Source organism: Staurois parvus, unplaced genomic scaffold (genome assembly GCF_062004578.1).
Source record: "Staurois parvus isolate SC_StPar_1 unplaced genomic scaffold, SC_StPar_1.0 ptg000422l, whole genome shotgun sequence".
NCBI lineage: Eukaryota > Metazoa > Chordata > Amphibia > Anura > Ranidae > Staurois > Staurois parvus.
The window spans coordinates 4,405,203-4,431,718 of NW_028318218.1; the positions used below are offsets into that span (position 1 = coordinate 4,405,203).

Genomic DNA, 26,516 nt, shown 5'->3' on the forward strand with positions numbered 1-26,516 from the left:
TCTCTGCTGGTTCTCCTCCTACCTATCGCAGCGCTCCTTCAGTGTTAATTGTAACTCTGTCTCCTCTGTTCCACTTCCTCTTTCTGTAGGGGTCCCTCAAGGTTCTGTCTTTGGACCCCTTCTCTTCTCCATCTACGCCTCCTCCCTTGGGCACTTGATAAACTCTGATGGCTTCAAGTGCCATCTCTATGCTGGTGATACACAAATCTATCTTTCTACTCCTCACCTCACCCCTTCAGTCTCCTCTCGCATTTTTAACCTACTAAGTGACTTATCAGCATGGATGTCACTCTACTTCCTCAAGCTAAATATTTCTAAAACGGAGCTCATACTATTCCCTCCAGCCCATGCCCCCTCCCCTGACTTCTCCATCAAGATCAATAATACAACCATCAGTCCCTCCCCTCATGCCAGGGTACTAGGTGTAATACTGGTCTCCCATCTGTCCTTTCAGCTCCAAATCCAATCGCTGTCCAAATCTTGTAGACTTCACCTCCAGAACATCTCCAAGATATGACCCTGTTTTACCACTGAAACCACTAAGAAACGTATTCACTCCCTTGTCATCTCTCGCCTTGACTATTGTAACTCCCTCCTCATTGGCCTACCTTATCGCAGGCTATCCCCTCTTCAGTCTATCATGAATGCTGCTGCCAGACTCATCCACCTTACCAACTGTTCTATACCTGCCATCCCTCTCTGCCAATCCCTCCACTGGCTTTCCATTACCCAGCGAATAAAATTCAAAACATTAACAATAACATAGAAAGCCATTTGTAACTCTGCCCCAAATTACATCACCAATCTTGTCTTCAAATATCACACAAACTATCCTCTCTGCTCCTCCCATGACCTCCTGCTCTCTATCTCCCTTGTCTCCTCCTCCCATGCTCATCTCCAGGACTTCTCCAGAGCCTCCCCCATCTTCTACCCCAATGTATCCGATTATCGCCCATGTTTAGGCAATCTCTGAAAACCTCCCTCTTCAGGGAAGCCTATCCTGCCTTCAGCTAATTACTGAAGCTTCTATTTCTCCTATCAGGTTCATCCCCCCACAGTTATTACCTTTTGTACCACCACACCAGCCCCTCCCTCTTAGATTGTAAGCTTCAAGAAGCAGGGCCATCCTAACCCTCTTGTATTGAATTGTATCATTGCTGTATTGTCTCCCTTCATATTGTAAAGCTCTGAGCAAACTGTTGGTGCTATATAAATCCTGTGTACTAATAATAATAATTCCCTGGTTCCTGCTCTCAGGACCCTCATGCATGATGCAAGCAGTGTTTTGGGTCCTGGGAGTTATGCAAATATCTAAATATTTTGAGGAGTAGAAGCCAGTCTAGATGAGTGGGGACTCCTAAACAGACTCATTCTCTCTGCTTTCTTTGGGGAATGTATCTGGATGGGAGCAAAGCAAAATAAGTAAAACATGTTGTGAGGGACACAAAATTAGATTTTTGTGGCCAGTGAAGAAGGGAAGCATCTGGCGGCTGGCTTACCGCAGAGGAATATTCAAATTTACTGGGAAAATCTAATTGTGTCAACTTTGCCAGCCCAGACTGTCACGACCCGCGGTCGCCACCACCAACAGGGCGACAATCGCACAGCTGCGACTAACAGTAATACCTCACGCCCACGGCGTCAGACCCCAGACCTTCTCACCAAACTCGTGACCAAAGGACCAGCCGATCTAAAACCGTGGTGTGACGCGCGTAACAAGGCCACACTCAGCTGCACCCTACACAGCGATTGTCCAGCTAATTGTCTACAATCTGTGCCTGCAGCCTGAATGCGCTTGTTACTGGGTCGGGTTAATTACGCCACTAACCCTCTACTGCCACCACCACTTTTGTTGGAGACTGGGAAACTCCCGTTTTTAAATATACACTATAATGATTGAAATATTGATCTATATAGCATGGCCCGCGGACCTACTATACAGAGATATAACAAACAGTAGCGTCTCTTCAAAGGCAGGGATTCGTGAATTGCAAGTAAGCGCTTAGAAACAGTTTAACACTTTCAGAAAGAAAGATTTATTCCTAACAGGGTCAAAACAGGTGCGATAAAATATTTACAAGGAGATGTCACAAAAATATATATATATATGTATATAAAGACACAGCAAACATAGAATAGCGAGGGAATTACAGGGTAAGTTACTTGCCTTGCCTGGTTTTAAGCAGATTCTGGTAGAGAAGTGTGACTCCTAGTCTCCTTTTGTTACGATGTTATGGAGACTTCTCTGAGTGTGTGTGAGTGAGTGTGACAAGCTCTAACTCTCTTGAAAGTCCCTCTCAAAGGGGAGGGGGGCTCTGACTACACCTTTTGGGAGTGGTCATTGGGAGATTTTAAACTGAAACTGTCAGCTCATGTCCCATGATATGAACATACGGTTGACCTGAGGAATGTTCAGTTCTCCGGTCAATTTGATAATGTGTGGGCTTACATAGCTGTGGGTGACCAAAGTGACACCTCCGCAGACGGGCTGGCTCCACTTCTCATGTCTTAGCCCGGTTGTTCCACATCATCTGCCAGGAGATAAAGTCTGCCTCACAGGAATGCAAGGGGGGGATGTGAGGAATGATTCGAGGAAGACCTCAAATACAGCAAGGAACAGGGGAACTCCGCTTCCAGCTCTGATGAGCTAGTTTGCTACACAGACAACCACCCTCCACCCTGTAGGTAAAATAATGGGCACAAAAACAATTTAACCACTCCCCATCTGCTCTATAGCAGAAATACTGCTACAGGGCGGCACGGGTGCACAAAATCATGCATATATATGTGATTTTGCAATTCTGGATAGGGGGCGCGCGACTGTCAATCACTGGGTCCTGACCGGTAATTACTCGCCGGCGCCCAGTATTTTCTAAAGATCTCCGACAGGGAGGAGAGCTGTTTTGTTTACTAACAGTTCTCCTCCCTGTCAGCTCGGGCACAGCACAGCCATCCAGAGCAGAGTGATTACAGTGAAGCACACTGACACAGCCCCCTAGTAAAACACTCGCTGCACACAGTTAACCCTTTGATCGCCCCTTATGTTAACCCCTTCCTGCCCAGTACCATTAGTACAGTGTCAGTGCTTTTTTTTTTTTTTTAGCACTGATCACTGTATTGGTTTCACTGGGGATGTCAGTGACACCAAGTCAGTTCCCCCCAGTGTCAGAATGTCCGCCACAGTCCTGTTATAAGTCGCTGATCGCCGCCATTATTAGTAAAAATAAAAATCCCAGTATGTATACCGCCATTTGTAAATGCTATAATTTTCACGTAAACCAATTAATTTGCACGTATTGGGAATTTGTTTTAGCAAAGAAATGTAGCAGAGTACACTTTGGTGTAAATTTATGCTGAAATTTGATTTTTAGAATTTTTTTACTGGACATGTTTAATCGCAAAAAGACAAAAATATTGTTTTTTTTCTCAAGCTTGTTGGTCTTTTTTTTTTATAGAGCAAAAAATAAAAACGCACAGGCGATCAAGTGCCACCAAGAGAAAGCCATTTTGTGGGGAAAAAAGGATGTAAATTTCATCTGGGTGAAGTGTTGCATGACCGCGCAATTCTCAGTTAAAATAATACAGCGCCGTAACGCAAAAAATGGCCTGGTCAGGAGGGGGGGGGGGGAGGGGGGTAAATCCTCAGGAGGGCAAGTGGTTAAAGTGTATGTGCTGACAAAATGTTTTCTTTTAAATTTTAAGAAAGGAAAGCATGAGCATCAGATGTTACTTTTGAAATAGGTGTTGCTGTGTGGGTCTCTGCCAGTACAGCTCATCGTGCATTCACATAGATTTATGAACTACAAGTTGCATATGCCCCCATGGTAGAAAGACTTGTAGTTCTCAATGGAACACAAGCATTGTGATCACTGAGCTCTTAGTCCATTGACACTTCCTCCAGCTTACCAACTGAAAGCCTGTATATCAATACAGGCAATGAGCTAGAGGAAGAGTCTGCAAGAGCTTGCCATTGCACCTGTGATCCACAGATGCAATGCATTTCAGGCTCCTGTGAAAAAAAGTAATAAAAACAAATTTTTTCTGTAAAAAATGTGTTTATTTTTTTTTACATTTTTTTTAAAAATTTAAAAATTATAAAAAAATGTTTTGTATTTATCCTTTAAATACATTTATTTCAAATGCATGCCTATATAACACCTATCTGAAAGCACGCTTTTATGTCATTTGGTGCATTTCTTCTATAGCTTTCTTGCCAAAAGAGGTGTACGGGAAGAGATTGTGACATTCGATGCTAGAAACATCTCAAAAGAAATACGTGAAAGTGTGGAGGAACTCCTTGAGAGGAATAATACATCTTTTGAGGCCAAGGTACTTTGCTCCATATTTATAGGACCCTGTAAGTATATAGGGTTATAAGTTCTTTATATACGTTCTTTTTACTTTTAGATTTGTTTCACGTCTGAAATGTATTGTTATACATTTAGTCTGCTGTCATCTAAAGCCCCTGTGTACCCTGGCAATGACTGCGCTTGTACAAAGGCTTGTGGTACCTACCTAATAATTTTATAGTAGGACAATCTCTTATTGACCACCAGGTATACTGTTTCTTCCTGCTTTGGCAGTTTGCATTCAGAGTGTGAGAACTGAGGCTGGGTGTGACAGCAGCTGGATTATCAAACTAGTAACATTACACTAAATATAACAAGGGCACAAATCATTCCTAAAGTAGATTTATCCAAAAGGAAATGATGTTTGCTTTTCTAAAGCACAGTCACTACTGTAGAATTCAAGACTGGTGCAGGCAGAATTTGCAAAAGTGTGTCTCATGCATTCTGAAAGTTGTAAAGAATGTGACAAATTCATGTATCTGTCTAGAACATGTAAGTGAATTTGGCTCATGCTGCGCCACTTTTAGTATGCATGGGAGACAAGTCAGCAAAATCAGTCTGAGCCGTTTTTCTCTCTGTACGCCAAAAGAGAGTTGGTCTTAATTAGCTCCACTTTCTCATTTGGAGCATTCAATGAGACACAATGTAAAAGTGGCACATTCAATGCAACACAATGTAAAAGTGGCTCATTGTAGAACTACCTGAATTTGGTGCACAAGTCACTGTCTGAACCAAAAATGTTGCAAATGCTTTAATTAATTTAGCGCAGTATGTTAACAATAAGCTTTAAAGCCAGAAAAGTGTCACAGCAGCTTTGATTCCCCCAGTGTACTTGAGTCCATTGACATTTTTTATTTTCACTTCTTACTTCCTTCATTGCATCTCAATGCTGTGATTACCTGTAGCCTAACTTCATACACTTCTTGCCTACATGTTCTCCAGGGATTGCTACCTGGCATTTCTCAGGGTGGGCTTTCCTGACGGTGACAAAAGTATATGTGAGTTGAAATGTCCACTTGTATTCTCTATTGGAAGCACATGTGACAGTATGGCAATGCCAGATCTCATCTGGGAGACGGGGAAAGAGCATGGTCACCCTATTACAGGCAGTTCCTGAATAAGGACCCTCCTTTTACGGGGTTGCCAAGTTTTATTTTAATGAAATCTGTATATTTAAAAACAAATAAAAATGTATTTATAGATTAAATGAACGCATTAAAGCTTATATGAGATGTTCATGATCAAGTTGACTAATCTGTGTCTCACATTCAATCTACAGAATGCCAAAAGAGCCAGTGCTGCTGCAGCACCTCTTGCTGCCTGGGTGAAGGCCAATGTAAAGTATTCCTATGTGCTGGAGAAGATCCAACCTCTGGAAAAGGAGCAAGCTGTGCTGCAATCGTATGTATTATTTACAATCTAATACAACCTTCCAGTCATGCCCAAAAAGACTGCATATTATAGTTTGAGAATATCCCATCTTGATCTGCAGGCAGGGCCAGCATTACCGCTGGGTGAACTAGGTAGCCGCCTAGGGCGCAGCCACTCCTGCTGGTTCCCCTACTCTTCGCCATGGCCAGATCTAGGGGGATGTTGGCTACACCCTCCCAAGATTTTAGTTGTGCCCCCCTTCAGGGCCGCTGAGTGTCTTTCCCCATCCCCGCACTCATGGCTGGGAGAGCAGTCTAGAGTAGTGAAGCCTGCAAAGGAGAACTAACACGAGAGAGCTGGGATGGGGGGGCTGTGCTCTCTTCTCCTGTCAGTGGAGTGATCCTCCATAAAGCAGATGACGCAGGATCACTCTTACATTAGCATGTTCAGTATTTGTTTCTCAGCTGCCGAGAGATGAGCAGTCATTGGAAGAGATAGGGGCAGGGTAATCAAACTGTGTACAGCCTGATCCAAGAGCAATCCTGTGCCATCTGCAATATGGAGGATCGCTCTACAGACAGGAGTGAGAGCACAGAACAACTCTCACCTCCACCTGGTTTCCCTCCTGTAAGTTCAGGGGGGCCTAAAGGAGGGGGGAGGGGTAACAGTCATTTGTGCTGAGATGAGAGGTTTGTTCTTGGGGGCTGTTTGTGCTGGGAAAGGTAATGAGGATGATTGGGGTTTGGGAATTTGTACTAGGAGAAAGAATGGGGGATATGTGCTAGGAGTAGGAGGGAGGTTTGCGGGGGATTTGTACTAAAAGGGAGGGATTTTGGTAAGGTGGGAAGATTTTATGCTGGGAAAGGTAATTTCGAGGAGTTTTAGCTAGAGGAGGTATTTGAGGGAGTTTGTCCTAGGTGAGGGGATTGTAGGAAGAGGATTGGTGCTAGGAGGGAGGATTTGTATTGGGAGGGGGTTGAGGGGGATTTGTGTTAGGAGAAGGGCATTGGAGGGGGTTGTGCTAGGAGGGGAGATTGTGGGGGAATTTGTGCTAGGAGAGCGGGAATGGAGAAGGGTGGGGAGGGGGTTGTGCTAGGATGGGGGATTGTGAGGGAATTTGTGCTAGGAGAGCGGGATTGGGTGGGGGGATATGTGTTAGGAATGGGGGTTGAGAGGGGGTGAATTGTGCTAGGAGGGGGGATTGGGAGGAGTTATGCTAGGAGGGGGATTTGGGTGGGGAGGAAGGACTTGTCCTGGGAAGAGTAATTTAGAGGGATTTGTGCTAGGAAGAGTCATTTAAGGGGATTTGTGCTAGGAAGCGGGATTAGGGGGATTTATGCTAGCAGGGGGGATTTGAGGAAGAGGATGCGTGCTAGGGTAGAAAATTTGAGGGAAAGAGGATGTGTGCTTGGAGAGGTAAAGTAGAACTACAGGGGAAGTTTTTTTTTTTATGTATTGTTTTTTGGGGGGGCACAAGTAGCTGGACTTGCTTAGGGCGCAAAATAGTCAAGCACTGGCCCTGTAGGCACTCACATGGTGTAAAATTTTTCATAGTGAATATATGAAGTGATCCCAGTACAATCTTGTCTGATGAAACTTACTGTAAAAGTGACTGCAATGAAGTCTTGATTGTATGGATTAGAATCTTTGTTTTTTGAAAGTCCCCAGTTATGGCTAAGGGTAGATTACATGATATATCTTAAAAAAGGATAACCATGGCAAATGAAGAAGCATTCCTACCTAATAATTAGTTGATATATTTCACTGGCACATTGACAAATCTAATCATTTGTACTCAATATTTTTAGTATAAGGCTAGATTTATATGAACAACATGATCTTCTCCATACCTTTTTTGGTAACTGTGTGATCTGGGAATCAGCTACACATTCTAACTAGACAGGTTATGCTGAGAAGGCCAAAAAAAAGATCCAAAACCTCGGATAAAATACCATAAAAAAGCTTTATATTTGCATATGAGACTCCTCACCAGGACTAAATTGTTTTCATATCTTGTTGCTATCCTATCACAGATGTGGTGTTTGTATATTGCATGCAAGTAACAGCCCTAAAAAAAAAAGACAAGTGCTAATTGGCTATAGTGTTTTATATTATTTTGGCTGTGTCTGCTATAAACTGAAAGGGATTTGTGCCTCTAATGACCACTGGTAGGTTTTGGCCCCCCCGTTGGGCCCAAGAGACTGTTCTCTGCAAGAAAGAAATCCACACATGCACACCAGCTTCCAAAGAACAGTCTAATCTTTATTCATAATATTCCTCCTTATATATGATAAATTGTAACAGAGAATCATAGAATAGAATTTTACTGGATACTTGTCAAGGCTGTGTATTATTATTATTATTATTATTATTATACAGTATTTATAAAGCGCCAATAGTTCGCTCAGCGCTGTACATTACAAAGGGGACAGAACATGTGACAGAACAATACCAATACAATGCAAAACATGAGGGGATCGAGGGCCCTGCTCTTTCAAGCTTACAATCTAGGAGGGAGGGGATGGTGGCACAGGAGGAGATAGCTGTGGGGGATGGAGTGGTAGGAAGAGTGGAGGAGGTCGGCAAGTTAGAAGGGGGCGGGGTAGGCTTCCCTGAAGAGATGGGTTTTCAGGGTGCGCCTAAAGGAGAGGAGAGTAGGTGATAATCTGATGGGTTGGGGCAGGGAGTTCCAGAGGATGGGTGACACCCTGGAGAAGTCCTGGAGGCGGGCATGGGAGGAGGAGACCAGGGAACTAGAGAGAAGGAGGTCTTGTGAGGAGCGGAGTGTGCGTGCTGGGCGGTACTTGGATATTAGGTCAGTGATGTAGTTCGGGGCAGTATGGTGGACAGCTTTGTATGTCAGCGTTAGGATTTTGAATTTGATCCGTTGCGCAATCGGAAGCCAGTGGAGGGATTGGCAGAGGGGGGTGGCGGAAACGGAGCGGTTGGAAAGGTGAATGAGTCTGGCAGCCGTATTCAGGATGGACTGAAGCGGGGATAGCCAGCGGCGAGGCAGGCCAGTGAGGAGGGAGTTGCAGTAGTCGAGTCGCGATATGATGAGGGAGTGGATGAGCTGTTTAGTGGTTTCTGGAGTTAGGAACGTGCGGATTTTGGCGATGTTGCGGAGGTGGAGTCTGCACGAGTTTGTTAAAGAGTGGACTTGGGGCTGGAAGGATAGGTTGGAGTCCAAAATAACACCAAGTACTCTGGCCTGCGGGGCGGGTTTGATGGTGGCGTTGTTGGACATGATGGAGAAGTCAATGGGGGGTGGTGTCCGGGCTGGAGGGAAGACAAGAAACTCGGTTTTGGAGAGGTTCAGTTTAAGGAAGTGGAGCGACATCCAGTCTGATATGTCGCTCAACAGGTGTGTGATTCGGGCGGAGACCGAGGGGGTGAGGTGGGGGGTTGAGAGATAGATTTGTGTGTCGTCGGCATAGAGGTGGTAGTTGAAGCCGTGAGAGTGTATGAGTCGGCCAAGGGAGGAGGTGTAGATGGAGAAGAGAAGGGGCCCGAGGACAGAGCCTTGAGGGACCCCAGCAGAGAGGGGGAGTGAGAGGGAGGTGGTGGCATTATAGGTAACGCTGAAAGAGCGTTGTGACAGGTAGGATGAGAGCCAGGAGAGAGCAGAATCTCTGAGGCCGAGGGAGTGTAGTTTTTTGAGGAGGAGGGGGTGGTCGACTGTGTCAAAGGCCGCAGAGAGGTCAAGGAGTAGGAGCACTGAATAGTGGCCATTAGCTTTGGCGGTTAGCAGGTCGTTGGAGAGTTTGAGTAAGGCAGTTTCGGTGGAGTGTAGGGGACGGAAGCCGGACTGTAGGGGATCGAGGAGGTTGTTGTCGTTGAGGTGAGAGCATAGGCGGGCGTAGACTAGGCGCTCAAGGAGTTTAGATGTAAATGGGAGCAGGGAGATGGGTCTGAGGTTGTTCGGGTCATTGGGGTCCAGGGAGGGCTTTTTAAGTATGGGGGTGATGTGTGCATGTTTCAGAGGGGAAGGGAAAGTGCCGGAGGAGAGGGAGAGATTGAAGATGTGGGTGAGGGAGCGTAGGATGGAGGGGGAGGGAGGTCGTAGGAGTTGTGTGGGGATAGGGTCAAGGGGGCAGGTGGTGAGGTGGGCATCAGAGAGGATCCTGGAGACTTCTTCGATGGTAGTAAGGTCAAAGGTGCGGAGTGTTGGGGGAGCTTCAGTATGAGGAATGTAGGGTGGGGTGGGAGAGGAGGTTAGAGCAGTGGTGGGGCCGTGGGAGAGGGGTGTAGAGGGGGTAGCTGAGTGAGGGGGAAGGGGGTTGGAGGGAGTTTGAGCAGCGACGAAGTCCCTGTGGGTTATGTCGAGGGGGAGGGGGGATGAGGGGGTAGCTGTGTGAGAGGGGACGGGTTGAGACGGCGTGTGAGTTGCGGCAATGTCCTTGCGAATTTTGTCAATCTTGTTTTTGAAGTGATTGGCAATCTCAAGGGCAGTGAGTGAGGTGCTGGGTGGAGGTGGGGGTGGCGAGAGTAGAGAGTTGAAGGCGGAGAAGAGTCGGCGAGGATTGGAGGAGAGGGCCTTGATGAGGGTCAGGAAGTAGGCTTGTTTGGCAGTATGGAGGGAGGAGGTGTAGGTGTGGAAGGCAGATTTGTATCGGGTGAAGGCTTGTTGGGATTTGGTTTTGCGCCATAGTCGCTCCAGGGCACGACTGTGTCGTTTGAGGGTTTTGGTGTGATCAGTCTGCCAGGGCTGGAGCGGTCGGGGTCTGATGTTGCGTGTGGTTAAAGGCGCTAGTGAGTCAAGGGCTGTTGACAGCGCATTGTTGTAGGCGGTCATAGCCAAGTCGGGGCAGGACAGGGGGAGGATGCGGTCATGGAGTTGATCAACTGCGGATTGGAGGGAGGCAGGGTTAAGGTTGCGGAGGTTACGGCTGGTAATAGTGTGACATTTGGAAGGGTAGGCATTGGAGGATGAGGAGATAGAGAAAGTAATCAGGTTGTGGTCAGAGAGAGGGAAGGGGGTGTTAGTGAGGTTGTGGGGAGCGCAGCGGTTGGAGAAGACAAGATCAAGGATATTACCGTCGGAGTGGGTGGTGGATTGTATGCACTGTGCAAGTGCAAAGGAGGAGGTTAAGTGGAGGAGACGGGCTGTGTCCGGGTTGTCGAGGTTGACAGGGATGTTGAAATCCCCAAGGATGATAGTGGGTAGCTCAGAGGAGAGGAAGAAGGGTAGCCAGGAGGAGAAGTCTTCCAGGAAGCGGGGTATGGATCCAGGAGGCCGGTATATCACAGCAATCTTCAGGGGGGTTGGGGAGAATAGTCGGACACAGTGGGCCTCGAAGGAGGAGAAGGATAGGGAGGGTGTACGTGAACAATTTAGGTTTCTCAAACCTTGAATCAGTTACAAGTAACCAACAGTTATTTTCCCATGGGACAGAAGTAATTGACTTTTAACTATATCATAGCAGAAACAAATGCTGTTAGTACAAAGAAATAACTGGATACTTTCCCTGCCTCTACCAAGGCTAAGCTAAGATAAAAAACAAAAGAATGTGTGAGCACAGTTCTGTAACACATAACTGACACAGCATATTTTCATTAACTCATTCTGGGTATAATATAAAACAATTAATCAACATGGAATACAAGATTTAAAATGGAGGGGGAAAACAAAATGACAGACAAAAAGGACATACATTTCCCTTAATAAACCATCTGAACTGGATAAGGAGTCAACCACTGGGGCATAAAGGAACAACACCCATGCTCTATTTAAATGAGCAATTGTGAATTTGTGATATCACATAAGTGTTATTGGAACAATAAGGGAGGCTGACATTGCTTGACTTCTGAAAATGCTAGTTTGCTGTTTATTTATGACTTGCTTACCTCTGAATCACAAACCTGAAAAGTCATCAATCACCTTTCCTTATGTCATTATTTGTTCTGGATCCGTGAATCAGAAAATATTGAAGCAATGCATTATTATGACAACCAGGCAGCTAGCATTTTTAGCACTTCTCTCATGACTTGTCCTTTATGAAGACAGTGATGTGCTTGTAAATCTGTACTTACTGGAGTATTTTTGAAACACTTTTAGAAATTTCAAAAGGACAGAAGAGAGGAAGAAGAAACTGGAGGACCAGCTTAATACAGTTGGACAGAGAGTGGCAGAGCTGAAAGAAAAGTAAGTGTTCTATTGCATGCTGTGATATAAAAGATGGTTGTTGAGGTTATTCTGAATGTTGTCTGTGGAAAATAAAAACCTGCAGCATATATATCCAATTATGCTGCTGAAAAAGCTGTCATGGCTAAATCCCTACTTTTTTTGCTTCATACAGAGTAAGGAAGGGATAGAGCCCTGATCTGTTTCGGAGAGATGTCTCCGTAGTTCCTGTTTCAGGAGTGATTGTAATCTCTCCACCGGTGATACCAACTTCTACAAAATCAAGTTTTGTTTGGAGTAAAGGAACTTGTATCACAATTAGACATGATCAGTTTTTAATAAATAAAATTCAAAATGATCATTTGTTACCTTTAATAATTTAGGGGATATAGCTTGTCTGCCACAGCAATCTTAATTTCACCCTGATAAACACTGGCTCTTCAGTCGCTAAACCATTGGAACTAATAGTTTAATTAAAACTGCTGCATACCCAGTGCAACAGTACAAGTTATTATTCAGACATTCAATTTCCAACTCTCTGGGGCAGGTTGGAATCTGATTGACTTTGTGGAGACTACAGTCTTTAATTATGGTATGTTGATTTACCAGGGCCGGTATGATAAAATCTTTGTGACCGTTTGCTTCATGCTGCCTAAGAGTAGTCTGAGATTAGTATCACTTTGCTGCGGAGGCTTTAGCTTCCTGACTTTTCAGCCAATTGTTGACACATAGTGGAAAACTACTTAATTATGACTGACAAACACATTTTATGTATCTAAGTGGTGAAAACATCAGTTTAAACCACAACAGAATCACAAAGGCAGAAAATACTCCTAGGCATGAAGGGCTAAAGCTTTACCATTCATTAAAACTCAAATCTGATTCAATGTAGATGGCGAATCCTCCTACTGAGTTTTTGTGTTCTGATGGCAGGGAGACATCCTTGCCATCAGAATACCCTGATCAGTGTTTTGCCGGCAGCACCGATTATTCTTTAAAAACCTGACAGACCATTTATACAGAAGTCGATCGGTAGTTCAACTTCTGTACAACCAGCCTGCCCATACATGGATCGAAACTTGGCTGGTCCCTGCTGAACTGACTGAATTTCGATCCATGTATGGATGCCTTAAGAGTACATATGTAACTCATTAACGTCTGTGTTTAGAGTAAAATGTGTGTAAAATATTTTGCTAAATAGTAGAATATGTTTTACAGGTTTCAGACGCGGACAACTGAAGCTGCTAAACTTGAAGCTGAATTGTCAAAAGCTCAGGAAATAATTCAGTCTGCTGAGCTACTGATAGGCCAGCTGGATGGGGAGCACAAACGGTGGAATGCACAGGTCTGTATCTACTGTCTTTGATTGGACTATCTTCACAGGGATCCAGTAACCCGCAATGAATAATGTGTAGGTGCAAGACTGCAGTGCAAGGCTTTAGTGTTGCCACCTGAACAATGACTCTAAGTTTTTTTTTATGTTTTCTTGACTTGCTATTTAACCACTTTACATCTTTGCTATAGCTGAATGATGGCTACAGCGCAGTTGTCCAGTTCTGGGAGGGCATCATATGATGTCCTCCCAGAATGCGTGCCCCAAGCAGCCCACACCCAGCGCTGTCAGTGAGCGCTGTGTCCTACGGACACATCTGATCACATGACTAGGTAAAAGGCCAATCACAGTGGCCTTTTACCATGTGATCAGCTGTGTCCAATGACACAGCAGATCACAAAGTAAATACAGTTACAGCGTGAAGAAAGTACTGCCGATAACCGGCAAATGTCACAGAGCAGATCTGCACTGATAATTCGTGCCGCCCAGCAGTGCCACCAGTCAGTGCTGCCTGTTGGTGACGCATATTAGTGCCGCCTATCAGTGCCCATCATTGCTGCATATCAGTGCAGCATCATTGGTGCCTCCTCACTGACATCCCAATGACACTAATACAGTGATCAGTGCTAATAAAAATCACTGACACTGTACTAATGACACTGGGCAGGAAGGGGTTACCATCTGGGGTGATCAAAGGGTTAACTGTGTGCTGTTTTACTATGTGTGCTGTGTTTTACTAGAGAAGCATACTGCTGTTTTTTTCTCTCCGGTCAGGACCCAGTGATCGGCATCTGTAGCCACCAATGGCGTCGCAGGTAGGGCGGTGCGTGCCCCCTACCCGGAAATGCAAAATCACCTATATATACACGATTTTGCACAGCCCTGCCACCCTGTAGCAGTACTTCTGCTATGGGGCAGTCAGAAAGTGGTTAACTAACATAAACGGATGACCTCAAAATAATATTCATTATGGCAAACCACACATTGCATATCAACACCTAGCCGACATGTAAGAAACTCCCTCCCTTCATGTTTTAGTGAACTTTAAATGGCCCAAACAAACAAATTATTTCACTAACGTGCTCTCAGGGATATATGGACTGTCTGTAGTCTCAGCTACATACAATATACAGCTCTGTGTTTTGGCAATGGGGGGCACTTCCTGTTCCGTTTCTGAAACAAAATTGAGTCAGGTTGACCACCATTCACTGGAAGCTTTGTATTTTCTGAATTAATACAAAGCTTTCAATGATTGTATATTCCGCCCACCTCTCCACTTCAGTCCATCAGAGGAAGCCTTGCATTCATTGAAAAAATTCAAAGTTTCCTGTGAATGGCGGAGTGGAGCGAGACAGAAAATGTGCATCCCAGTGCTGGAACACAACACTGTATACTGTATGTAGCTGAGGCTACATACAGTTCATACAGCACTGACTTAGTGTACTAGACCTAAGTATTCAAGATCCTAATGGACCCTATTATACTACTGGTCTCTTCTGTTTTCCCCATATCAAGGTTAATTAAGGCAAAAGCAAAAACCAGCATTTGTGTTGTGCAAAATGTAATGTAATATGTTCCTTCTGATGATATGAGCTAGGTAGCACAGTCTTTACAAACCAAGGTGCCTTGGGACCCTGGGGTGCCTTCTGGGTTCTTCAGGGGTGCCTTGACAAAATGGCTAAAAATTTCCACAAAGTGTCCAAAAACTATGTGCAAGTTAATGGGTGGATCAAGCCTGCCTTTTTATGACACAGAACCACAGGTTTTCATCATGCAGCATTACAACCTTGAGCTTTGTGCAAGGCAGCCTCCAGCATCCAAACAACTGCTGAAATCTTATTGTTTGATAAGCAGGACATTGGGCACCTGCCCAACATCCTTGTTTGACTCCCAAACAACCCCCTCCGGCCCTTACTGGGGTCACGTTATATACGTGGAGGATAGAAAATTAGGAAGAAAACTGCTGGAATACTAGTCAGTGCCAGTGTGCAAAAATGTGTTTGCTTTGAAAGAATAATTAATCTCTACAGTTTGGTGTCTTATGTGTGTGGATGCCGTCATAATAGAAGAGAGTTCCTCAAGATTGTCCAGAATTGTAAAGGGTACCTTGACTAGAAAAAGGTTGAGAAACACGGATCTAGCATATGGGCAGCTTCAGGGTCACCAAAAGACTCAAGTACAAGTGATGTTCACCTAAATTTTCTATTCAAGCATATGTTGCATAAACGGAGACTGTGCATAAATGGATGTAATATAAAGCAGTAGCCAGCCTCCTAAAGATTTCTAGGTGCTGTTGATAAACGCATCTTTTTTCTTGTTTAGGTGGAAGAAATAACTGAAGAATTGAGTTCTTTACCAAAGAGAGCCCAGCTGGCAGCTGCTTTCATCACGTATATATCAGCCGCTCCTGAAGACCAGAGGAAGGACAGCATAGATCAATGGATGAAAGCAGTGAGATTGGAAAGTAATAACTGATTTTATACCTATTTATTCTGTATATCTACATCTTTATTTGGGCATATGTTTTAACAGCAAAAATGTGAAATTAAATAATGCTATATATAAGCTAATGTGCTAGCTATTATTGTGAAAATTATTTTAACTTTGATTTCAGTTCACATAGTAAAAGGGTTCTTTACTGTAAGAGCTGTGAAAGTGTGCACTGGTTGTTCACAAGAACCATGTCCTAACAGTCTTCAAAAAAAGCATTAAATGTTCTGAATGCACAAAATAAAAGGAGCTATTTACTTGTACATATATACAACTGAGAGGTAAAGTGAATGACACTGAATATCTTGTAACAATGACACCTGAAAGTGGGTGGGGATATTATAGGCAGCAAGTAAGCATGTTGTCCCTGAAGTTGATGTGTTGAAAGCAGGATTTGGGCAAGCTTAAGGATTTGAGCGAATTTGACAAGGGCCAAATTGTAATGGCTAGATGACTGGGTAACTCCAAAATGCAGCTCTTGTGGAATGTTCCCAGTCTGCAGTGGTCAGGACCTACCAAAAGTAGTCCAAGGTAGGAAAAATGGCAAACCAGCAGCAGGGTTATGGGCAGCCAAGGCTTATTGATGAACATGGGGAGAGGTTGGCCTGTGTAGTCTGATCCAATAGAAGAGCTACTGTAGCTCAGACTGCAGAAAAAGTTAATGATGGTTCTGATAGAAAGGTGTCCGAATACACAGGTTATCACAGTTTTTTGTGTATGGGGCTGCATAGCCATAGATTGGTCAGGGTGCCCATGCTGGCCTGTATCCACAGTCAAAATTGCCTACAATGGGTGCATGGGCATCAGAACAGAACCACAAGAGCAATGGACGAAGGTAACCTGGTCTGATGAATCACATTTTTTCTTTTATATCATGTGGATGGCCGGGTGCATGTGTGTCACTCAGCTGGGGAAGAGATAGCATCAGGATTCAGTATGGTAAGAAGGAAAGCTGGCACAGGCAGTGTGATGCTTTGTCTAGTTGCATTAATGCCTCAGTTGGTTAGGGCTGTGTTGGCGGAAAAAGGGGGACCTACTCAATATTAGAAGGGTAGTCATAATGTTATGGTGGGTGGTCAGTGAATCTTCAAAATAGAGACAGCAACAAATTGATATTTTGCTTGGGTCCCTTTTTATTGGTGTTACATTCATCATAGTTGTTGAATGATTGCTATGAAAAAATCAATTCTATGTTAGGCCACTTGTGATTTGCATTTTAGTCCAAGCCAGGTGCTTCTGTAAACTCTAACCTTTTAAATAGGGATGCACTGAAACTTCGGTGGCTGAAATGAATTTGGCCGTCGGCCGAAATGAAAGAAAGCACCTATACAGGTGCTGAAAAAACCCCGCCCCTCTCAGACCCCTCTTCCGCCGCCCCTCGCCACCAGCCGCTGCTCGGTAGTTCAGCCTTACCACAGAAACCATCGATCCTGGCGCTGGGCATAGAGATGAGTGAAGGAAAGAAGGCCACCACACATCTCTATGTCCTTGGAGGACCAGAGCGATGTCACTTTCCATTCCGGCCATTTTTCTTCTTTTTTTTTTTTTCTAAAGCACTAAATCAATGCTTTTTTTTTTATCCAATGCTTAATGCAGGGGAGAGATATGGGGTCTTATTGACCCCATATCTCTCCATAAAGAGGATCTGTCACTTACGATTTCTATTACAAGGGATGCATGCATTTCTTGTGATACGAATAAAAGTGATTACATTTTTTTTTAAAGGAACAGTGTGAAAAACCCCCAAAACATTAAATACACTTAAAAAAACAAGTTTAAAGTGCCCCCGTCCCCCCAAGTAGTGGTGAAGGCATACATAGGCCATGCCTACATGTGTAAATGGTGTTCAAGCCACACACATGAGGTGTCGCCACGAATGCCAGAGCAAGAGCAATAATTTTCGCACTAAACCTCTTCTGTAACTTTACACTGCTAACCTGTAGACATTTTTAAAGCATCACCCATGGAGATTTTTAAGTACCGCAGTTTCACGGCATTCCACGAGCATGCACAATTTTAAAGCGTGACATGTTGGGTATCTATTTACTCGCTGTAACATCCTCTTTCATATTTTATGAAAAAATTAGGGTATATATTGTTTTTTTTAAATCATAAAGTGTATTTTTTCCCAAAAAATATATATTCATTTTTAAAAACTGCGTGTTTCAGTTTTCGGCCAAGTGCATTTTGAATGTTTGTTTTCGGCATCAGAATTTTTATTTCGGTGCACCACTACTTTTAAAGCAGTAATCTGTTGCCAATAGTATCGCTATTGTGTGTGAATTAGCTTTTAATGTAAATATGCACATTTTTGCCTCCATGACAAGGAATAATTAAGGTCAGTTGACTACACACAGCTACTTGTAGGATTAATTTATTGTTTTCTCTGCTCATTACCTAAAGAAGAAAGTAACAGATAATGATTTCCTTGTTTTGCCAGCATTTGATTTAAGACGGTTTTTGTCCACGGAAAGTGAGCAGCTTATTTGGAAAAGTGAAGGGCTGCCGTCTGATGAGCTGTCTATAGAGAATGCTCTGGTTATTCTGCAGGTAAGCTCTGCATCTTGAATGTCTTTCTGCCTGCTTTTATACTGATTATAAATAAATGGAGCATAATACTTATTTCCCTTTTTTTTTTTTTATAGTGTTTACATATTACATAATGCTTGATAGAGTACATACAACTTTTTTTTTTTTATCAATGATGCATTTGCTGCATGAATGCCTATATGCCAAACAGGAGTGGTCTATTGAATTAATGCAGATAAACAAGTAATTTGAAATGGCTATAGGTGCAAGAGATAGATCAGGGGTAGGGTAGATTAGGGGTCTCCAAAATTTGAAACTAAGGGCCAGTTTACTGCCCTTCAAAATTTAGGGGGGCTGGACTATGGCCAGTGGGAGTAGAAAATGCCATGGGTTTGGTTTACTAAATAGAAGTAAAATTGGTGACGGTGGGAAGAATAGTGCTTGTTCATTGTTGTCAGTGGGAGTGATAATATCCCATAATTAGTGTCAGTGGGAGTAATAGTGCCTGATCATTGGTGTCAATGGGAGGAATAGTGCCCATTCATTGGTGTCAATGGCAGGAATAGTGCCCGATCATTGGTATCTGTGGGAGAAATAGTGCCCCATTGTTGGTGTCAGTGGGGGGAATAGTGCTTCATTGTTGGTGTCAGTGGGAGGAATAGTTCCCGATCATTGGTGTCAGTGGGAGGCATAGTGCCCCGTCATTGGTGTTAGTGGGAGGCATAGTGCCCCATCATTGGTGTTAGTGGAAGGCATAGTTCTCCATTGTTGATACAGAAACAAAACCTCCTGCGCTCAAAGAAACAGTTCAGAATTCAGTGGGTTGAACCATATATAAAAGTTAATCTGGTGGCCAAACAAAGGTTGTGCAGCTCTAACACAAGGCTGGGGAAGCCTGTGGAGGCCATTCCAAAAGATTTGGACAATGGCAGGAGACACCAAAAACTCTGCAGAAGAGAGAGCTACTGGATTTTCACACTAGAAACCTTATCCATGAAAGGTTTGAATGATGATCTTGAAACACATACCCTAGTCTAGCCCCTTACATACATGCAATTCACACATTGGTTTCATGTATAATATATATTTTTAGTGCAATCTCTTCCAGTATTCCCACTATTTAGAAAGACCTAGCTTGTCCTCCGCTTCTGTTTTTTTTTTATCTCAGCTGGGTAATATCATGCATCATGTAACATTTATGGAATTTCCTTCCAATAATATCATGGCTCAATTGTTAGTATCTATGGAGGGATCTTCTTTATTATTTCTTTATTATTTTATTATTTAGTAACTATGCGTTGCTATTTTTTATTATTCATCATTTATTTTTACTATTTATTTTTATTATTCATTTTTTGGGCACTATTAAGGGGCTCTATGTCAGAGCCCTATTTTTGAGCATTATTTTTTTGGAGGCGTTTTTGAGTAGTACTTGAGCAGTTCTTAGAGCATTATTAATTGGGTATTTATTAATTATTTATTAATACTGATATACATTTTGTATATATGTTTTTTACATATTTTTATATATATATATATATATATATATATATATATTTTATGCTTATGATTCCAGATTCCTCCCCCTTTTGGTATCCATTATTTATTTATGGATCTAATTATCCTTAATTGATGCAGGGAGGATGTTGTGCTCCTCCATCCCTTCTGAGTATCCTTTTGAGGTCTGCATTGCAGCGTGGCTCCCCATTTAAATGTTCCATATTATAGTATAGACTCAGACAGCAGGGGACTCCAGCTGGAGGAGTTCGCGCAGTCGTCCCTCTGTCCTCTGTCCTCTCGAATGCACAGACTGCAGCATACAAGCGGTTGCTATGGCATCCTCTATGTAGTGTGCAGGCACAACACTCCGTTATACCTCTGGTGACGTGCTCTTCAAGATGGCGGCTGGAAAGCATCTCGCAGGTGCACACTAGCGGTCTTTCTCAGCGTGCGTTCCACCGCCATCTGATTCCCTCTATCCACTACCATTTTCAATGGATTCATATCTATGACATCCAAACGCCGAATTTATTCTCCCACACTTACCTGACCACTTTTTAAAGGGTGCTAAAGATGTTCTAAGAAGCTTTTCAGAAACTTTGAATAATTTTAAAAACCCTAATTATGGACCCTTGTCTAGATCACTCTGCATAAAGATGCTTAAGATCTAAGCACAAGTTTAAGGTAAAGTGAAATGTCTGTTTTTCATTACCATTTCTAATGAATTATTTATCTGAGCAATCAAGCAAATTACGGCCATCATGCAGTTTATTTGTTATTTATTTTTTAGGCAATCTATTTATTTATACATATATATGGGTATATATGCATATGCATATATTTTATTCTGAGCATGTTTTTATGGTTATGTTTATTTATATTTGCTTTGTGACTTTGTGACACTGTTGCCCCAGCCCCCCATGATGTGAATGTCCTGCCCATATGGGAAGGCTCACACTTGGCTTAGTGCTATATATAGAGGAGGCTAATCTCAGTTTTGCTAGCTTTGAGGAAGAAGGGATCACCCTTCGAAATGCGTCAGTTCATCCTGAGAGTCTCCCCTCTCGATGGGATGTGCACGTGTCTTCTATCCCAGTGCGCTGATGTTGGATTCTATATGTTTTTTTAATATTGCTACTTTTGTGAGTATTTATCTCAATTTAATAAATTCCCCCTTTACTCACTGAGGTAATGCGCAAGGTTGGTGCGCTTTTGTTTTTGTTCTCTGTTACAGCCCCATTGTTGATGTCAGTGGGAGGATTAGTGCCTTGTATCAGTGGAGTTCCCTAAGGGCCGGATAAAGGGGCGCAGTTTGAAGACTCCTGGGTTAGAGTAATAAAACAAATTCACTCTACATCATTTGTATGTTTGAAATTTGTTTAAGTAGATCTTTTAGTAACTTTACAAACCACAAATAAATTACTACAGCAACAGTATCAGTGTTTAAAAAAAAAAAAAAGCTGTTCTTTTCATAAAAAAGAACAGCTTTGTCTAGACTGATATGATATCATTAGTCTTTTGCCAGCAGGAGGAAGCATTTTCTCAGTCTCTTCTTCTGCAGTGATCAGACTGCACACTGTTACTTTGTAGTAAGGCACAAGGTGAGAGGGTGCAGCATGGAATGATTTGTGTTGGACATTTCGACAACAACAAAGAATTGCATATAAACTGCACCAGGATTTACAGTCAGGTCCATAAATATTGGGACATCGACACAATTCTAACATTTTTGGCTCTATACACCACCACAATGGATTTGAAATGAAACAAACAAGATGTGCTTTAACTGCAGACTGTCAGCTGTAATTTGAGGGTATTTACATCCAAATCAGGTGACCAGTGTAGGAATTACAACAGTTTGCATATGTGCCTCCCACTTTTTAAGGGACCAAAAGTAATGGGACAGAGTAATAATCATAAATCAAACTTTCACTTTTTAATACTTGGTTGCAAATACTTTGCAGTCAATTACAGCCTGAAGTGTGGAACGCATAGACATCACCAGACGCTGGGTTTCATCCCTGGTGATGCTCTGCCAGGCCTCTACTGCAACTGTCTTCAGTTCCTGCTTGTTCTTGGGGCATTTTCCCTTCAGTTTTGTCTTCAGCAAGTGAAATGCATGCTCAATCGGATTCAGGTCAGGTGATTGACTTGGCCATTGCATAACATTCCACTTCTTTCCCTTAAAAAACTCTTTGGTTGCTTTTGCAGTATGCTTTGGGTCATTGTCCATCTGTACTGTGAAGCGGCGTCCAATGAGTTGTGAAGCATTTGGCTGAATATGAGCAGATAATATTCCCGAAACACTTCAGAATTCATCCTGCTGCTTTTGTCAGCAGTCACATCATCAATAAATACAAGAGAACCAGTTCCATTGGCAGCCATACATGCCCACGCCATGACACTACCACCACCATGCTTCACTGATGAGGTGGTATGCTTAGGATCATGAGCAGTTCCTTTCCTTCTCCATACTCTTCTCTTCCCATCACTCTGGTACAAGTTGATCTTGGTCTCATCTGTCCATAGGATGTTGTTCCAGAACTGTGAAGGCTTTTTTAGATGTTGTTTGGCAAACTCTAATCTGGCCTTCCTGTTTTTGAGGCTCACCAATGGTTTCCATCTTGTGGTGAACCCTCTGTATTCACTCTGGTGAAGTCTTCTCTTGATTAGTGACTTTGACACACATACACCTACCTCCTGGAGAGTGTTCTTGATCTGGCCAACTGCTGTGAAGGGTGTTTTCTTCACCAGGGAAAGAATTCTTCGGTCATCGACCACAATTGTTTTCCGTGGTCTTCCGGGTCTTTTGGTGTTGCTGAGCTCACCGGTGCGTTCCTTCTTTTTAAGAATGTTCCAAACAGTTGTTTTGGCCACGCCTAATGTTTATGCTATCTCTCTGATGGGTTTGTTTTGTTTTTTCAGCCTAATGATGGCTTGCTTCACTGATAGTGACAGCTCTTTGGATCTCATCTTGAGAGTTGACAGCAACAGATTCCAAATGCAAATAGCACACTTGAAATGAACTCTGGACCTTTTATCTGCTCATTGTAATTGGGATAATGAGGGAATAACACACACCTGGCCATGGAACAGCTGAGAAGCCAATTGTCCCATTACTTTTGGTCCCTTAACAAGTGGGAGGCACATATGCAAACTGTTGTAATTCCTACACCGTTCACCTGATTTGGATGTAAATACCCTCAAATTAAAGCTGGCAGTCTGCAGTTAAAGCACATCTTGTTCGTTTCATTTCAAATCCATTGTGGGGGTGTATAGTGCCAACAATGTTAGAATTGTGTCGATGTCCCAATATTTATGGACCTGACTGTACATAATTGTCTTGCCAGCAAGTCCAGGAATTAAAGGCAAATTACTTTACACACCTGCACTTTACATGTTAAAATATTTCATTTGCAAGGTCCTCTTTAAAGTGATTCTCCACACCTATCTTTCTTTTAATCAGTTGTAAGAGTTAGAGAGAGCTAAACAATATTCTTTGTGCTGCCCACACCTAAGTTGGGCTTTGCTTGTTGATTTAAAGCAAGGGTGCTCAACCTATTGAAGAGCGAGAGCCACTTAAGTGATTTGGCAACTGGTCATGGGCCATAGTGAAATATAACTGATAAGATAGAATTTTTTTTCTGAATAGCATAATGAACATTTTCCTTCTGAAGCTGCTGAATGCCAGTGGGAGGGAGAGAAGGAAAAGTTGGCTTTCAGAGTTTGCAGGAATGAAATGGAGAGGATCGGTTCCTATATTTGCCACTCCTGCCGCACCTCCTGTCTAAGTGGAAAACAGAATCTGACAGGGAGACTGAATGGGCCACCACTTGGAACATCGGGTGGAGCTGCTATTGTGACCCCTAACGCTACACCAGTTGTTGAGGGTGAGGTAGAAACAAGTCTCAACTATGGGGTTTTACCACCCCCCCAAGCACAAACTGTAAACAAGCCCTTACTGTCCTGAGCCCCCTATAAGACTTCACCTCACACTGATGTGCTATGGTGCACCTGCGGGTTAGCTGCGCTTTGCCGTAGACGTCTATTATATCTTGAAGAATTTTTCTGAATACGCACCAAAACTCCGGTATTCAGGCTTGATGCACTCTGATGCTCTAGGATAGTGGGTCGGGGCAAGCCCAGATTGCGCTCAATGTGTTGCCAACCGTGGGCATGCCCCTGGTTTGAGGTAGAGGACCTCATCAGAGGGCCTTGAGGGCCACAAGTTGAGCATGACAGATTTCAAGTATACAAGTTCACCTTTTCAGAAAAGATGAACTAATATCCTACACTCCCCAGTCCCTGCTGTACTTACCTCTCTTGGCAATGAGCTGTCTGTGCCAATGCAGACTGTGCAGCAGTCTGGTGATTTGAAATCCCTGCTCTTCTCCCTCTTCTTTCTTCAGGGCTTCCAGGATGAATTAGAGCGATTCAGATTGGTCAGAATTACTCTGATCTGCCCTGGAAGCCCTACAGAAAGAAGGGCAAGTAAAGCAAGAATATCAGATCCCCAGACTGCTATGCCAGCTGCGTGGGCACGAACAGTTCATCACACACAGAAGTACATTGGAGACGGGGACGGCTGAAGAAGATGTAGGCTGTTAGTTCACTTTTTAATTTTTTTTCTGAAAAAGGTGAACTGCCCTGTAATGGTGCACTACTAAAATCAAGCTTGTCAACAATAAGATAGCCTACCCTGTAAAAGTAGTTACAGGTGCGGATGCGAACATCCGAGGGTGGCCGAACTGCTGTGTTCCTTCAGCTGGTAAACCTTAGCATCACTGCTGGGAAATGCCAGCAAGCCTGCCTAGAATATACTGTCCTATAAAGATGCTAAGCTTTGTGCATTTGCCAGGTTGTTCTTCCTTTACACCCCAGTCGCATGCCAAGTCGCACCCTATTGTCCAAAATTACAGCAGTCAAAGCGGTGCGGTTCCAATTTGGTCGGAGTTGCACCGATTTCTAAAGTAGTACATGCACTACTTTTGGTGCGATTTACATATACATCTGTATCAGATGTCTTGCAAATCGCATTCTGAAATTGGCGGGTCCCCCGGCTTTGAAATCATGCGACTTCACTGTAAGTCGCACCATTTCAAAGTCAGGCTTGATGTGAACGGGGGCTTGGGTAGAAGATTCCCTCATTGATAGACCCTTGCATTTAGTTGAATTTTAGACACTGCATCTTTCCAGAGTAGGTGGGTTTCCTTCATGGATATCATTGTACGTACTGCAAATAAACATTCGGCTGAATGACCTGCAGTAAATAATATGCTTTTTCATTGGATTTTATGTCTTATTTGAATATCATGAATCTTAATGAAAGTAGGTTTTCCTCACTGCAGTTTATATGTATTCATATTTCTTTTTAATTCATGATTATCTCATTTGTAAAAAAAAAAAAATTCATGTTTTTTTTGTTTTTGTTTTTTATTGACTTTGCTGCATTAGATCTATTACTTGAAATCATCGGTAAGAAATTGTGTGCCTATCTCCACATCCTACCTAAAACTTCTTGGCTTCATTAGCTGATGTCTTATCTCATTTTGTTTCTATGGAACCTGGTTGTAGAATTAGTTTACATGTCTTGCACCAGTAGTTTCACATACAGATCAGTGTGATTTCTTGTGGGCTGCTCTTTGAAAAGGATTTTAATTTATATTTTCAAACTTAAAAAAAGAACTGTAATACTATATGATTTTAATTCTAGTAATAAAAACATAAAAGACACATCTCACCCAAACACTTCAGCTAAATGGTGAGTCATCCTAAAAGTGATCAGGGGAATCTAGGAAGGCTGTCACTTGCTATCTTCTTATACCTCTTAAGGCTTCATCAGTGAGATTTCTCTTGTTCATGTACTAACATACAACACTCTTAGGGCTCATGTACACTGCAGCTGCTAAACGGACGTTCAGGAGCTGTTCAGTGTTTTTTTTCAGCAGCCCCTGAACTCTCCCTAATGTTTTCCTATGTGTACATGTACACTGTTTACAGTCGTTTACAGGCAGTTGCGTTTACAGTAGTTCTTTTTTAATGCACTAAACTTGCGTTCAGGAGTTTCAAACGCCAAATGCTTGTAAACGCGGTTCACCGCGTTTATAAGTGTTAGCATTTAGAAGTGTTTTTAACTGTTCCATATCCAGAGCCTTTTTTCATCATTTGAAATGCATGCAAAGTGTTTTCCATGTATTCAAAAGGACCTAGTACACCAGCGCAGTCAGTTCCAGGTTTTGCATGAAGGAAAAAATGGTAGAATGTGCTGCATTATGATGGGATTTATAGTGAATACAACCAGAAAAGACAGGTCATCTCAACACATACTGCTCTCTCTGCTTCTGCTCTCTCTATTCCTCTCAAAATGTCTGAAATAGTTAATTTTGTACTATTTTTCAGTGCAGTCTGGGCATTTGGGAAGGTCTCCTGAGATTATCTTTTAAAAACACTTCTAAACGCAAACACACATAAATGCACATAAACGCGGTATGCAGACGCGGCTAAACTGACATTTTTTAACATATGTTTTCCAGCAGTCAGTTTCCATCGTTCAAAAAAGTTTTCCAAACGCCCCGTGTACATGAGCCCTAAGACAGTGGTGGTCAACTCTTTCTAAATATAGGAAGCTTCAAGTGTGGCCATGACATCACCAAAGGGCCACACATAATATTCAGGAAATATTCAGTGTTAGAAACAATAGAAACACAATATGATATTGTCAGAGGCTATGGACATGACACAAGAGATGGTCAAAACCTGTGGACATACTACAGGAGATGGCCAGAGACTGTGGAAATGCCACAGGAGACTAGGGACATAC

The 26,516-nt window shown here is 43.0% G+C and overlaps 1 protein-coding gene across 3 annotated transcripts in view; it reads left to right on the plus strand.

Annotated features, from left to right (window-relative positions):
• Positions 1 to 26,516, plus strand: part of DYNC2H1 (dynein cytoplasmic 2 heavy chain 1) — a 597,118-nt gene that overhangs the window by 215,883 nt on the left and 354,719 nt on the right. For 2 of the 3 annotated variants that reach the window (XM_089687276.1, XM_089687278.1), the window contains exons 58-64: positions 4,206 to 4,329; positions 5,629 to 5,750; positions 11,779 to 11,865; positions 13,063 to 13,189; positions 15,500 to 15,641; positions 18,108 to 18,217; positions 25,151 to 25,171. In XM_089687276.1, the coding sequence (XP_089543402.1) occupies positions 4,206 to 4,329; positions 5,629 to 5,750; positions 11,779 to 11,865; positions 13,063 to 13,189; positions 15,500 to 15,641; positions 18,108 to 18,217; positions 25,151 to 25,171 (733 nt within the window). The remainder of the gene's footprint in view (positions 1 to 4,205; positions 4,330 to 5,628; positions 5,751 to 11,778; positions 11,866 to 13,062; positions 13,190 to 15,499; positions 15,642 to 18,107; positions 18,218 to 25,150; positions 25,172 to 26,516) is intronic. The other variant, XM_089687277.1, reaches the window with a different exon arrangement.